General features: G+C 31.9%; 1 protein-coding gene and 1 long non-coding RNA gene across 9 annotated transcripts in view; one reads left to right on the top strand and one right to left on the bottom strand.

Moving 5' to 3' along the window:
• Positions 1-16,806, bottom strand: part of mgl (low-density lipoprotein receptor-related protein megalin) — a 254,385-nt gene that overhangs the window by 69,545 nt on the left and 168,034 nt on the right. For all 8 annotated transcript variants that reach the window (XM_080164265.1, XM_080164262.1, XM_080164264.1 and 5 more), the window contains 2 exons: positions 15,033-15,109; positions 7,185-7,285 (listed from right to left, as the gene is read on the bottom strand). In XM_080164265.1, the coding sequence (XP_080020391.1) occupies positions 7,185-7,285; positions 15,033-15,109 (178 nt within the window). The remainder of the gene's footprint in view (positions 1-7,184; positions 7,286-15,032; positions 15,110-16,806) is intronic.
• On the top strand, positions 2,742-3,340 carry LOC145322315 (uncharacterized). Its single transcript, XR_013880626.1, has 2 exons — positions 2,742-2,870; positions 3,172-3,340. It is a non-coding gene; the product is annotated as an uncharacterized LOC145322315 (long non-coding RNA).

Raw genomic sequence — 16,806 nt, 5'->3', positions numbered from 1 at the left:
TTCTGCCTTTTTATGGATATTATTGCTACTTATAGATATTGTCCTCCTTGTTGTTTATTTCTTAAATTGGGAATTATAAAACGGGAGGGGTTATTCTATGTATTACAAATGTAATACTTAATCATATGTACGCCATTATAAACATTGCTTGCTAAAGCAAATTTTTTTCCAAATTCTAAATAAATTTTCAAAGAACCACTTTGTCTTATTTTACTTGTAATTGCAATATTTTACCATTCCTATTTGTATAGTAGTGGCACTGCAGAAACAATATAATCTTCAGTTAGAATTTCCCTCCTTTTTGTGAGGTTGTTATGAATTATAATACAACTCCTCCCCATCTTAAACAGTTATCAGGAAGAGAGGGGACAGTGGGCTGTTTATTATGCTGGTACCTAAAGTTTTGTAATAATGTTTTCTTATTCGTTAGCTCAACAACTTTGAGGGACAAAGTGAATTTTTAATGGTTATATCAGTAAGTTGAGTGTTATAACGGTTAAAACACTAATTGTAATCTACAGGAGGGGTAATTATATGTATCATGATTGTGAATGTATGTTTATTTATAGGCCATTGTCTTATCCCCTTAAATCCCTGCAGTTTATTTATCATATAGCCCGGTGACCTTAGTTGGGTTTATGACACATTTATTACCTCTTTCCTCCCCCCCCCCCTATCTTCCTCGATATAGTAATGCCACGTCTCGCGGTCGTTGCGGTCATGCGTCATATTAAAAGGGTGACGCAAATTTCAGATCTCAGTTTTTGCTATTTGATTTACTATTTTTCTCTATAAGATAACAACGATGCTTGCAAGATTATTTAATTCGCTATAATATAAAGATATTTTTTTCAAATCGCGAAATCTTGGATCTAAAATTTGCGTCACCCTTCCAACCTGACGCATGACGGCGTATGTCCGGGAGATATGGCATTATTTAGTCCACTATCTTTATCAATTCTAAATCAATTTCCTTTACCTCATATACCCCCTCCCCAACCCTTAAAATCCTTTTTAAAGTGTAAATTTCAACCCCAATAATTTGCCTTGAGATTTATGGGATTTCTGAAATTTGAAACAAAAAGTTTATTTCTGGCTTTCTGAGTCGGGCTTTCTGTATCCTAACCCGTTCTGTTGATTCTCTGAACCACAAAAGTTTGTAATAATGATTGGTTGTAAGATTAAATCAATATTCGTCTGATATGTGCCTTTTTCTTCTAATAAAAATAAAAGCCTAGCCGCTAATACCTAAAATAAAGTATCAGGATCTGTGTCTGTCTGTCTGTACTAAACCCAAAATCAATGTGATTCTCCTTTACAATGTAACTTTTAATAGGTCCTATACAATTGAGCATCCATTATATGAGGATGCTCTAGAGGAAATAAATTTTTATAGGGAAATGCGTTTTTCCACTTTTGCTAATTTAGATAAAAGGTTAATTTGTTTTTTAAGAGCTTCGCTACTTACAGATATTATCATCCTTGTTTCAATATTTTTATTGTATAACTTTATTTGTTAACGATTATTGCAAAATTTTCCGAGCGGTTTTAAAGGTAAATCATAGGTTTTATGTTATTTTAATGGGGGGAATGCGACACTAGCTAACATATTTTTTTTTCTAATTAGACAACCTGTCCTATTTATTAATTTATTGTTCTGTATGTATGTATGTGTGTATGTATGTCAACTAAGTAGGATCAATACAAATTTCCAAGCAAATTTTACAAATGTCATTGTTAGGCTATTTAGGAATTATGCTAGATAGAAAGAGAGATAGATATACAGATAGATAGATAGATAGGAATTATGCTAGATAGATAGATAGATAGATAGATAGATAGATAGATAGATAGATAGATAGATAGATAGATAGATAGATAGATAGATAGATAGATAGATAGATAGATAGATAGATAGATAGATAGATAGATAGATAGATAGATAGATAGATAGATAGATAGATAGATAGATAGATAGATAGATAGATAGATAGATAGATAGATAGATAGATAGATATAATTTTCTGCAATTTTTATGTACAGCCACTCTATATTTGACAATGTTCGTCAAAAAGGACAAAAAGTGTCGTACGGACAGGCGGACGGACTTAACTTATATGTAGTAAAACTTCGGTTTTGTAAAAAAAAAATACTAAAATGAAAATTATTTCATATAGTTTCATTTCATTCTGAATACTGAAAAATAAAATAAAAATATTATTATTACTTATCCTGCTGTGATAATTTTGAATAATTTCATCCTTTTAATCAATTTTATCAAAACTTTGGAAAGGTTGTGTGATTTAAACAATATATATTTCGTCTTGATATGTAAAAACTCTTAAACTGTCTCTAAAAAAATATTTAGAGCCACCACATATTAGATCCCAATGCTTATCTCTAGATCAATGTATTTATGACTTGGTGCTTATCTTAGCTAAAATCTTTTACATATAAGATTCAACAATGGCTCTCAAAAATTGTCCCAATGAGCCGGCTCTCGGAATTTATATTAATACATTGTTTTTTTTGCCTGAAGCTAATTATCTAAAAAAAATGCTTGTTCGATTAAATTGTAATTTTCAGGGAAGCTTTATTAATGTCTTGAACTATTACATAAAGTATTAATGTTTTTTGTCTGATACTTATGATCTCAAAAATTACTGGTCCGAATGTTTTTTTTTTCAGTTTAGCTTTACATAGGTCCTGGGATGGTTTTAGGCCATTTTTTTCTGTCCATTCTTTGTACATGGAAGCTTGGGGGCGCAGCTATTATTATCAATATTTTTATAAGAAATATAATTATATAAAATATTTTAGGCTTGTCAGAAAACTTGAATCTACCATTTTTTGCTGCGAGAGTTTGCATGGTAAGTTTTGTTAAATCTAGCTTCTCTATAATTAATGCCCGTTTGTTCATTCGTCTGTATGTCACTTCAACTGTTTATCCACATCTGTCTGTTTGTAAATCTGTGTCCGTAAGTCTGTCTGTCTGTGTGTCTGCCTGACGGACTTTCTGTTGGTAAGAACATCAATATTAACAAACTTAGACATGTTATAATTGTCCTATAAATATTAAACTTGTGATTTTAAAATTGCAAAGATTAATGCTTTAATAGAAAGACAAATAGATTTTATTACCAACCTATCAAAATAATTGTTATATTTTAGGAGAATTAGCTTCCTTCCATTCTGCTTGTTATTGGTTATGTAAAAGTCACTTGGAGATGTGGCAACGATTTTGGTGTCTGCTTGCAAAATTACACATGAAGAAATCAACTGGTTATTTTATATCTATTTTGTTAAATGTTTACCCTAAAATAAATGTTAATTTGATTTATTTGTGTATTTATAAAATTTTTGTTTGGCAAACCTACTCTATAACTCGAGTTTTCCTGAATGTTTAAACTTTTGTTAGTTTTAAGTGTAATGTTTTAAAAGATTCTGTGAGCGTCAGGGGGGGGGGGTCGAGGGGGGTTTCCCCCCTCAGGGGAAGGGGGGGTTGAGGGGGGTCTCCCCCCTCAGAAAAAGCTTGGGCTTTGTCTGTAACAAAAAATATACCCCAAAATAATTTAGCTGCATCTTTTTTTTAATGTTGGAATACTATGTTCTTTTAATCCTAGAATCAACCAATAAGAAATAGGCATAATATAGTAAAAGTTAGGAATAGAAATTATTTCTTTTGTATAAATTCCTTTTTCAAAATAAGAAATTTCCTAATTGTGTAATGTTGGAAAAAATATTATTTTTTTAACAACCCTGATGTCAACCAAGAAATAGGCATGATGTAGTAAAAGTTTGGAATAAAATTTTTTTTATCAATTCCTTTCTTTAAAATATGAAATTGTATAATTATGAAAATGTTGGAAAAAATATTATTTTTTTTTAAATTCTGGTGTCAACCAATAAGAAATAGGCATGATGTAGTAAAAGTTTGGAATAAAATTTTTTTTATCAATTCCTTTCTTTAAAATATGAAATTGTATAATCATGAAAATGTTGGAAAAAATATTATTTTTTTTTTAAATCCTGGTGTCAACCAATAAGAAATAGGCATGATGTAGTAAAAGTTTGGAATAAAATTTTTTATATCAATTCCTTTCTTTAAAATATGAAATTGTATAATTATGAAAATGTTGGAAAAAATATTATTTTTTTTAAATCCTGGTGTCAACCAATAAGAAATAGGCATGATGTAGTAAATTTTGGAATAAAAATATTTTTTAAAAAAATTCCTTTTTCAATACGTGAGACTTTATAATTATGAAAATGTTGGAAAATTTTTTATTCTTTTTAAATTCTGATGTTGACCAATAAGAAATAGGCATGAGGTAGTAAAAGTTTGGAAAAAATTATTATTTCTTTGTCAATTCCTTTAATTTTGATAATGTTGGAATAAAAATTATTGTTTTCTAAATTTCATGCCTATATCTTATTGGTTGATAGTAAAATTTTAAAAAAATAATATTTATTCCAGTATGAAGAGAAATAAATTTGAAAAAAAATAATTTTCTTTCCCATATATTTATTATTCCAATATGCCTAGAATTAATTTTGAAAAAAAAATAATTTTCTTTCCCATATTTTTATTCCTGTTTCTTATTGGATGTCATTTTATGTCCAATAAGAGACTAGTGTTTAAATATTTTAAAGGTTATTATTGTATTTATTTTGAATATGATAATAGCAACATTATCTCATTAAATACAATAAATTATGTATTAATCTTTTACATTATTTTTTTATGATTCTTCCTTACAGTGTAGCTTTATATAGATCCCTGGAAGAAATCACCAATAGATAAAATGTCCCCCATAATTTTTTTCTTCAATTTTTCTTCAACGACTTATCCACCCATACAGGCATCTAGGGGAGGCCCCCGCCCCCTCCTCCCTCCCTGAAGACGCCAGCAATTACCTGGCCACAAAAGGCAAAAAAATGGGTTGGCCAAAATCTGATCTAAGGCAAATACAAGGATAGATCAATGTACAATAAACTAATCTTACACTCAATTTTAGGGATAATCTCAGCCTTTGGTAGGCGGAAAATGTTATGGCAAAAAAAAGGGTTGTAGTTTAATTTAGCAGCCATTGCCATCCCCCTCCCTGGGGTTTGCCCAGGGATAAGACAATAGATAAAATGATGTGCATACAAAATATTAAAAATTAATCTTCTTGTGGGTTAAAATTATTGGTTATAAAGTTTGGACACTACTAGGTTAAAAACAACCATTGAAACTATAATGAAAAAACCTGAAGTTGAACACTTAAGGTACCAGTATAATTTACAGTCCAATGTCCTCTGCCTCCGTGAGTGTTGCCAAAATTTGAGGTTAGGTCGGAGGGATTATGGTTAAGTTACTTGGTTAAAATATAAATACCAAACATAAATCAACTTTTATTCTTTTCTTTGCCAAGAATTACGGAGGGAGGGGGGGGGGTGTACCCAACATTAATCTGGGATAGATAGATTAGATAGAGTGTAGTTATGTAAACATTGCTTCATTTTTTAACCCTCCCTAATTATTTTCAATTAAAATAGATGTAATAACTGAATGTTTAAAGCTACTTTATTTTTTTCATAATAATAATATTAATGAAAATTAGAGCGATAAAAATGAGAATAGCAAAAACAGTTTCCTCACTTTATGTTGATGAAAGATATAAGAAATAAATAAGATTTCCAAGATTAATTATCAATGTTTGTTTTAAGTCTGTTAGTTAAGAAGGCGAAGCTTTATATATCTTTGGTGGGTTTTAAGCAATTTTTGCTATTACTCTTTTTGCTATATGCCTCTATAGACTAGGGGCATATTAGTACTGTACGATATAAACCAAGTAATAGGTAATTTAAATAAAAAGATAATTACTAAGTATTTATAGAAAAATCATCCAAACTTTATTTTAAAATTACCCAAACTCAAAAAAAGCTTTACACATTAAAACCAAAAAACCAAGAAATAAAGTTGTACAATTATTGTAAATAACCTTTGGCGTCCTTGTTGTATGGTATGTCCTGTAGAAAATCTATTTATCATTTCATAATTGATAAAGTAAACATTTTATCGCCTTCTCTCCTCATTTCCCTGTTCAAACATTATTAAAGGGGCGGTGGCTTTTAATTAGATATCTTAAGGAATAAAACAATGGGCGATAATTTGATGCACGTACCCAATGATTATGACAAAATTACCCCTTTTGTAATTAAAACCACCATCAAGATTTAATAAAAATTTTTAGCTAACGAATACGAGACCACGTTTTTAAAACTTTTATTAATTTGAGTACATTTTAAGTATCTGACAATTGTAATAGTATTTTTTTATTGATGAAAATTATCATATTTTAAAGAAAATGAGTATCAATATGAATATTATTAAAGTAACTTTTATAGCCAACATTTGATTAATTTGGGTACATTTTATCTATCCGACAATTGTAATAGTATTTTTAAATTAATGAAAATTATCATATTTAAAAAAAATGAATATAAATATGAGTAACCATAAAAATTTAGAACTGACCCTTTAATACACATGGTAGTGTTGTAAGCCATTCATCAGGTTTTATGTTCGTTAACTGTTTTTACTGCCCATATACCACTTTCAGTTTTTTACCTTCACCAATTTTTCCATTCAGGCTTTTATTATTTTACCAGCAAATTTAGATTTTCCTTTCTTGTTTATTTCTAAACTAACTGCTAAACTAGTCTGAAGCTTCCTCAAAAAAAGCACTGTCCAATCGGACAATCCATTTCATAGTTCTAAATACTTTAAACTTAAAGCCAACTTAATAGCTTATGCATTATTTAAGACTTTGGGTACTAGAGCATGTGTAATTAAAAGTCCAATGTCCCCTCCCTTCCTGCAATATTTACACTAGGGTTGGGCCGGATACTTTTTTGGCCGGATACCGGATACCGGATATCTGGCTGATTTCTAATGCCGAATATCCGGTTCCGGCCGGATATCTGGCCAACGTTCGATATCCGGCAAATTACCGGATATCCGGCCGGATAACCTGATATCCGGCGTCAAAAATCAGCCGAAAATTCTGCAACCGGATAGTTTTAATATCCGGTATCCGGCCGGATAGTGAAAATGGCCGGCTATCCGGCCGGATAACCGGCCAAACCGGATATCCGGCCCAACCCTAATTTACACATATAACCAAGAATAAGCTTACCTGAGAAATCACCGCAGTCATTATCAGCATCACATCTGAAGTCCTTGGGAATACATCTGTGGCTGCCACCTCCAGTACCAGGGCACGTAAACTGGTCCTCACTAAAATAAAAACGACATTTATATTTATGAAGACGATATTTAAAAATTATAAGACGACATACAACACTTTAAGTATGAATTTTAAAGATTAAAAGATCATATCATATACTGTCAAACCAAGGTATACTATTATAAACGGAATTTAACTAATCTAAAAGTGTAAAATGCCGTTTTACATACTTTGTACTTGGATTGACATTCATCTGTATCATAATATCTAAGTAATACCTTTGCCTATAAATTAACAACTTAACTAACTAAACAATAGAACAAGAAAGAGGAATGTAATATAATTTTGAAAATTAATTACAAGTAGTGAACCAAATTTCTTTTAACCCAACTTCTGAGCTCTTTTCTTTTATGGCCTTGATGGTTGATATTTTAATTGGACTGACGAGATAAATTACCAAATGTACAGCAACAATTTATTTTGTCTGAGTCAGACATCGCTTTTTGCCAGACTAACAACCAATAGACCTATTATCATTAGCCATACAATAGAGTTAATGTTTTGAATTTAGTAATCAAAAATATTTCTACCCATAAATCAATAAAATTTCTCTTGAATAATAAATGTATGGTAATATTCTTACGTAAAGATTACATTTTTTTTCTTTTTAAAATGTAAACTACTTAAGGTATAGTAATAATATAACCAATATACAAATTGACAGGTATATATCTATCTTCTAAAACTCAGTATTTTTAACATAATCATCTTCTAATGCTGCTAAGTATTTTCTCAGGGAGGGAGGGGTCACTGCACTGTTAATTACACTGGTACCCAAAGTCCTATAATCATTAGCTCAAAAACTTTGGGTACTTTATCAAATTTTGATTCCAAACTAGTAATGTACAAACTTTTGGTCCAATGATTTTAATCTACAGAAGAGGTAATTTTAGTGTGATATCATTGAGGATGTATATCAATTTATCGTCCATTGTCTTATCCCTTTAGATCCCTGGTATTTTCTACATTATCGGATAAACAAAAACTAAATCGAAAACCCTTCCTTACTAAACACACCAACAAATGTTAATTAAGTTTAAATGGGCCTAGAATATTTTTAAAAATGACTATGAAAAGATATTTTTGGCAAGTCACTCTCTGCCAGTTACAGAATAAATAATGTTGTTTGTTTTTCTAAATCAATTTTGTGTGCTAGGACAGGGATCTTAAGGGATAAGATGATCGATGGACGTTAAATAGATGTACATTCCAATTAATGATAAAACAAGAGCACCTCTTCTGTAGATTAACATTTTCGGTTTAAAGTTTGGACAATACTATTTTGTTACCAACAAGAAAGGTACCCAAAGGTTAAGAGGTAACAAATAAGATAACGTGATTATAAAACTTTGGGTACCAGTTGAATTTACAGTCAAATGTCCCTTCCCTCCCTGGTGCTATGCTGGACTGTTGAGAATTTATAAAAACTAATCTCATATTAAGTAAAAACATCACAACAATTTTACTTTTCAACATTAATACTTTAACAAGGACAATTATATCCTGAATTTTCGAAGTAATTACCAGTCAATAATATTTTGAGAAACAAGTAAGCCAAGTATTTTTGGGTAAGGATTATTATAGAAGTATATTGCTTGCAACACACCCTTTAAATGAAAGCAAACTGTTTTGAATCTTTAAAGCATTAACCGGCAATTTAGTTTCTTTTTTATCGTAATTGATATCCTTAAACTTAAATCAAATGTGAAGCATAGGACAAAATCATTCTTTAACAAATTTAACAAATGCAGGATTATAGGACAATGGACGATAAATAAATCTACTTAAATTTTGATAAACAAAATTATTCTTCATTACGATTTAAAATTTTGCTGGGCATGGATACCTTTTAAGCCAAAGAATTTATTTATAAATTTTAGGGACCAGTATAATAACCACATCTCTCAACCCCCATTCCTGATAAAATAAGATAATGGCAAAAATCTGGCCTTACTTGAGGAGAAAATGTTGTTTATATTGAAGGAAACAAATCTGCTCAAGTTTTTGCAAGAAAAACAATAATTGTAGAAATGGTCGGGTGGGTGCACCATCCCTTACGCCAAATATAGAGAAACAAAAAAAGAGACAACAAGATATCATATTATATTGGTGTATCACTAAATCAAATATTGCTAATGAAGCATGATCAAAATGTTATTTAGACGAAAAACCATTTGGTTGCACGATCTTTGTTCGGAAGTCCTAACTGTCCAATAATTGTGAGTTGTGCCTGTTTTTCTGCTAAGGCATTCCCACATAGAATAAGTAGGAACCATTTTTAATGTCTTATTAAGAAGCAGTGTTTTGAAGGCAGCGATTTGAGTATATAAACTGCCCGACAATGAGTCGTGGTTTTTTATATGATAATATACGAAAGTGATGGAACAACATAGTCGGGGTGAGCCATAGCCCCAGGAAATTTTGATTCTTCAATTCTGAGAGCGGCCCCACTCGCTGTTATCTTCAATATTTTCATTTTTGCACAGGGACAAGAGAGAGGAGAAATGTATTTTCTTCTTAATGCAGGATACAAACATGTATGTAACTTCTATCCATATGGTAGCTTGTAAGTAAAGAAAGTTGTGAAGATTAATTTAAGTGCTATTGCCTTCTCCCTAACCGATCGACTGACCTTTCAACACATAATTCTTGTAGAGTATCATTGCTTTATATCTGTGATCCCCGTTTTTCAGTTTTTGTTATAAGGGGGGGGGGCGTAATGACATTTATTCGTAATCCGTGAGCAAAATGGTCTAAATATTTAGCTAGACCCTTCAAACTTGGTATATAAGCCTAGTCCTATAGGTATTACATCTAAATGGCAAAAAAATCCAAAAATTTTTATTTTAAGGTTAGGTTAGGTAAGAAAAACCCTGCGGAAATGGGGTTTTTAAGCTTTTTTTGGTCTATTTTGATTTGGAAACTTACCTTAAATTGTTTTTTTCTTAGGGTTTTAACTTAAATACACTGTATCTATTCATATGGACATTATTTAAGATGATTCAGCAAGTCGGGGACCGACCCCAGAGGGCTAGGTGGGTGGCCCGCAGGGGTTAAGTGCATTTTTCCCAATACATATGTTGTGATACATCTAATTATATGTTTTTTAGGTCAAGGAACTCAAATTTAGAGCTAAAATAAGCATTAGACTAATCTGAAGCTAGCCCCAGCGGGCTAGGTTGGTGGCCCGCAGGGGTTAAGTTCATTTTTTCTAATATATATCTTGTTATATATCAAAATATAGGTTTTTTAGGTCAAGAAACTCAAATTCTGAGCAAAAATTAGCATTAGACTAACCTGAAGCTAACCCCCCCGGGCTAGGTTGGTTTTCTGCAGGACTTAAGAGCATTTACCTAACCTAACCTAGAAACTTACTTATAATTTTACTTGGATTTTTTTAATAAACTTTGTCTATTAATGAGGACTTTATTTAAGATAATCCAACAAGTCGGGAACCGACCCCAGCGGGCTAGGTTGGTGGCCCGCAGGGGTTAAGTGCATTTTTTCCAATATATATCTTGTAATATATCAAAATATAGGTTTTTTAGGTCAAGAAACTCAAAATCTGAGCGAAAATTAGCATTAGACTAACCTGAAGCTAACCCCCCCGGGCTAGGTTGGTTTTCTGCAGGGCTTAAAGGCATTTACCTAACCTAACCTAGAAACTCCTTAAATTTTTACAGGTTTTTTTCTTGTATAAACTGGGTCTATTAATGAGGACTTTATTTAAAATGATCAAGAAAGTCGAGTACCGACTTATCTGAAGCTAGCCCCAGCGGGCTAGGTGGCTGGCCTGCAGGGGTTTAATGCATTATTTTCCAAAATACATCTTGTGATATATCAAAATATAGGTTTTTAAGGTCAAGAACTCAAATTCAGAGCTAAAATAAGCATTAGAATAATCTTAAGCTAACCCCAGTGGGCTAGTTGGGTTGCCCACAGGGCTTAAGTGCATTTTACCTAACCTAACCTAGAAACTTACATTTAATATTATTTTTTTAGGTTTTGTTTCTCAAATAAACTGTCCATTCATGAGGATCTTATTTCAGATGATCCAGCAAGTCGAAGACCGACCCCAGCGGGCTAGTTGGGTAGCCCGCAGGGGTTAAATGCATTTTTCAGAAAAAGTATGTGTTATCATACATCAAATTATAGGTTTTTTAGGTCAAGAAACTCAAATTTACAGCTAATAAAAGTATCAGACTAATCCGAAGCTAGCCCCAGCGGGCTAGGTGGGATGCCTGCAAGTCTTAAGTGCATTTTACCTAACCTAACCTGGAATAAACTGTGTCTATTTATTATTTAAGATGATCAAGCAAGTCAGCGACCGACCCCACCAGGCTAGGTGGGTGGCCCGCCAGGGTTAAGTGCATTTTCAAAAAGTATGTGCTGTCATACATAAAATTAAAGGTTTTTTAGGTCCAGAAATTAAAATTTAGAGCTAATAATAGAATCAGACTAATTTGAAGCTAGCCCCTGCGGGCTAGGTGGGTTGCCTGCAAGGCTTAAATGCATTTTACCAAACCTAACCTAGAATCTTACTTTTTTGAGGGTTATTTAATTGAATAAACTGTTCATGAGAACATTATTTAAGAGGATCCAGCAAGTCGGGGACTGACCCAGGCGGGCTAGGTTTTACATAGATACACAGTGTTTAGTCCTAAAGCCATCATTTAAAAGATTCTTCATACAGGAGGCTGACTCAAGGAGGTCCCCAACTTGCTGGATCATCTAAAATAATGTCCTCATTCATAGACACAGTTCATTCAAGGAAAAAAACAAAAAATAAGTAAGTTTCTAGGTTAGGTTAGGTAAAATGCACTTAAGCCCTGCAGAAGATCTACCTAGCCCACAGGGGTTAGCTTCAGGTAAGTCTTATGCTAATTTTAGCTCTGAATTTGAGTTTCTTGACCTTAAAAACCTATATTTTGATATATAACAAGATGTATATTGGAAAATAATGCACTTAACCCCTACGGGCCACCGCCCTAGCCCGCTGGGGCTAGCTTCAGATTAGTCTTATGCTAATTCTAGCTCTGAATTTGAGTTAACTGACCTAAAAAACTTATAATTAGATGTATCACAGCATATATATTGGGAAAAATGCACTTAACCCCTGCGGGCCACCAACCTAGCCCGCTGGGGTCGGTCCCCGACTTGCTGGATTATCTTAAATAAATTCCTCAATAATAGACAAAGTTAATTCAAGAAAAAATATGTAAAAATATAAGTAAGTTTCTAGGTTAGGTTAGGTAAATGCTCTTAAGCCCTGCAGAAAACCAACCTAGCCCGGGGGGGTTAGCTTCAGGTTAGTCTAATGCTAATTTTCGCTCAGATTTTGAGTTTCTTGACCTAAAAAACCTATATTTTGATATATTACAAGATATATATTGGAAAAAATGCACTTAACTCCTGCGGGCCACCAACCTAGCCCGCTGGGGTCGGTTCCCGACTTGTTGGATTATCTTAAATAAAGTCCTCATTAATAGACAAAGTTTATTAAAAAAATCCAAGTAAAATTATAAGTAAGTTTCTAGGTTAGGTTAGGTAAATGCTCTTAAGTCCTGCAGAAATCCAACCTAGCCCGGGGGGGTTAGCTTCAGGTTAGTCTAATGCTAATTTTTGCTCAGAATTTGAGTTTCTTGACCTAAAAAACCTATATTTTGATATATAACAAGATATATATTAGAAAAAATGAACTTAACCCCTGCGGGCCACCAACCTAGCCCGCTGGGGCTAGCTTCAGATTAGTCTAATGCTTATTTTAGCTCTAAATTTGAGTTCCTTGACCTAAAAAACATATAATTAGATGTATCACAACATATGTATTGGGAAAAATGCACTTAACCCCTGCGGGCCACCCACCTAGCCCTCTGGGGTCGGTCCCCGACTTGCTGAATCATCTTAAATAATGTCCATATGAATAGATACAGTGTATTTAAGTTAAAACCCTAAGAAAAAACAATTTAAGGTAAGTTTCCAAATCAAAATAGACCAAAAAAAGCTTAAAAACCCCATTTCCGCAGGGTTTTTCTTACCTAACCTAACCTTAAAATAAAAATTTTTGGATTTTTTTGCCATTTAGATGTAATACCTATAGGACTAGGCTTATATACCAAGTTTGAAGGGTCTAGCTAAATATTTAGACCATTTTGCTCACGGATTACGAATAAATGTCATTACGCCCCCCCCCCTTTATGGCTACATATTGGATGTATAGATCAGGGATACAGGGATAGGATAATCAATATAATTAAATCTCAAATTTAATTTGTAGAAGTAAAGTTAAAAGTAAAAATATTAATCTAAATCCATCCTATTACATAAAGTATTAGTAAGGTCTTTTTGTCTGAAGCTTTAGATCTCAATTTCTTCTGAACTGATTGGGTTCTTTGTGCTGGTTTTAAGCAATTTTTATTTTCAGATTTAAGTCTTGGGAAGGTTTTAAGCTATTATTCTAGAAATATTCTGTCCTTTAGAATACAGAGCTACTAGATACTAGAGGCGAATATGTATGGTAGGAGGAATATCGGAGGGTTGGGACTGAAAAATTATACTGGTACCCAAAGTTTTAAACACATGCTCTCTTAATCGTTGGCTCAAAACATTACTTCTGCATTTGTTTGCTCATACTGGCTGTGGCCATACTCTTCAACTAATAAAGTTAAGAGGTAGTATAAAAATTATTGGGTCAATACATCAATTTATCGTCTAGTGTCTTATCCCTTAAGATCCCTAAAGAATAAGAAAGGAGATTAAATCATTTACCATTGTCTTATCCCTGAATCCCTGTGCAAAGATACATGACCAGAGCAGAATATTTATCAGAGATTTTACTTTTATTGTCATTTTCCCCTACGCACATGGATGACATCAGAAAAACTATTTTACCTCCCTACTTTTCCAATAGCAGTTTTGTTTATTTTTAACATAGCTGCTCTATTACAAGTACGTCTTCGTTTGTCCAAGAAAATTAACAAAAATAATATAATTATGGTTCTAAATGTTTAAAAACGAGAACTCTCATTCGCTGACTTAAAGACTTTAGGATTGATTGGGTTGTACAAACAAGAAATGTTTAAACTTTTCCACAAATAATATTAACCTACAGGGAGGATTATAGTCTATTGTCTTATCCATTAAGATCCATTATATCGAAACCACATCCCAATCACTTTATAAACGTATATGGTATTCCAAGTAATTTATTGATTATACCTTCCAAATTACATATAAATAATTTAGAAACATATCACATTCCTTTTTTTGTTGTATACAATATTTGTCATAAAGTTTAGATATCAGTAAAAGGAATGAAACCTATCATATCAAATAAATAAATTTGATGGCAGGTATACATTTACCTCTAAATGTTATAAAAACCGCTTCGTGTTTCATATTCATAATAAGATAGGGCGTTTATAGATTCAGTTTGTACTGTCATAATAATTTACGGTTATAGTGATTTGAAAAGGTAATTTTTCTAGGTAATTGAATATATTTAAAGTTTTGTTTATTTAGAGGGAGAGAATATTGGCAGGAAAATTAATCTTCATAACTTTCTTCCTAAAATAATCAAAAGCTTCCTAAGGTAGAATTCTAATACATTCTTGATTTTTAAGTTGTTTTAGTGAATTGGTCAGTTTTATTTAACATGACGATTTGCAAGTTTAACGTTAATCCGTCTATGATAATCACCATTTTCTACTATGTAGTTTTCAATAAAGTCTAAATTACCTGCAAGTGGGGAAGGTGCAGTTCTGAGCCTCGTCTGACTGGTCCAAACAATCGTCATCTCCATCACATACCCAGGTCTAAAAGAAAAAAAAATCATGATTGGTGCATTTATCGATAGTGCCCTTTGGTTTCTTCGAAATATCAAGTCTAATTGGTCAAAAATATTCAATTCTCACCTATGATTGGTCATAAGTTATCAGTACCCTTTAATATGATTGGTCCAAAAAAGCATTTCCGCTCATCTTATTGGTCAAATCAATCACTATATTAGGATTAATGGAAGATTGCGTGATAGAATTCCTATAATAATTGCGACATCATTTCTAGTGTCATTCCTACTTAAACACTTCAGTCATGGAAATCTTTTATAAAATCTTACTTCTATTCTTTCTATAAAAATTAGAAAGATACTAAGAAATCTTTCTATTGAGACTATCAGACTAAAACTCCTATATTATGAACATGTAGCAATAAAAGGCTTCTCAGTAGAAAATAAAATCTATTTTCCCTACATATTCAAACAATATATTCAGTCATAAAGAACATTCCATACCATTCTCTTTCAATTTCAACAAGGATCAAATTAAAATGGCAAGAAGGCATATTTTATATACATATAAGAATAGCCCCGGGCTAACATAACAGGTTTTAATTTCATTATTTTTATTTTAATATTCGTAGAAAATTGTCATTAATACGATGATAGAATGAATTTTAAGTATGGGTAAGAACAGGTTATTGTCCAGCGGATGTTAATCGGTTTCAATGCCATACTGAAAATTAAATCATTTTACATCCTCATACTATATATACTTGATATTGGCCTGCCATATTGACTGATCAAGAATAAAAAGTTACAGAAAAGTCACGCTCCTAAACTCAGTACATAGTCATACATGTACATCAAGTACTCAGAATGACTTTTCAAAATGATTACATACTAAAGGAATTGACTTTAGTAGAAATTGTTAAAGAGTAATGCAGCTAAAGTTAGATCTGTCTTTTTAGAAGACATTTAAAAACTTCTTGTATTTCTACTTTATGTACTGCATAGTTCAATTATAGCTGGTTAATGTACAAAATTAAAGTACATGCAAAAGAAACGATTTTTTACAAATTGTACAATTTTAGTGTGTAATAGTACAATTTTAATAAATTATCATTGTATACTTGAACAGTATAAGCCTCATATTGAGCGTCCATTTTGTTTATTATGACAGTGTAACTTATCTCACTGTACAAACTTTGCAAACAAATCTAGTTGAATATTTGATTGGTAATTTAGCTGTACATGTTTAGTAAATAATATTGAATGTCCATTTTGTATAGTTATTATGTACTATGACAGTGTAAATTGACCTCAATGTACAAACTTTGCAAACAAATCTAGTTGACTATTTGATTGGTAATTTAGCTGTACAGTGTACATGTTTTGTAAATAATTTGAGTGTCTATTTTGTATAGTAATTATGTGCTATGACAGTGTAACTTCACCTCAATGTACAAACTTTTCAAATAAATCTAGGTGACCATTTGTTAGGTAAATTAGCTGTACATGTTTTGTAAATAATATTTAGTGTCCATTTTGTATAGTTATTATGTACTATGACAGTGTAAATTGACCTCAATGTACAAACTTTGCAAACAAATCTAGTTGACTATTTGATTGGTAATTTAGCTGTACAGTGTACATGTTTTGTAAATAATTTGAGTGTCTATTTTGTATAGTAATTATGTACTATGACAGTAAAACTTGACCTCAATGTACAAACTT

This window comes from Acartia tonsa, chromosome 6 (genome assembly GCF_053477335.1).
Source record: "Acartia tonsa isolate MP-2025a chromosome 6, ASM5347733v1, whole genome shotgun sequence".
NCBI lineage: Eukaryota > Metazoa > Arthropoda > Copepoda > Calanoida > Acartiidae > Acartia > Acartia tonsa.
The sequence above is the reverse complement of the archived record's forward strand: the minus strand, read 5'-3'. Positions and strand labels throughout refer to the sequence as shown.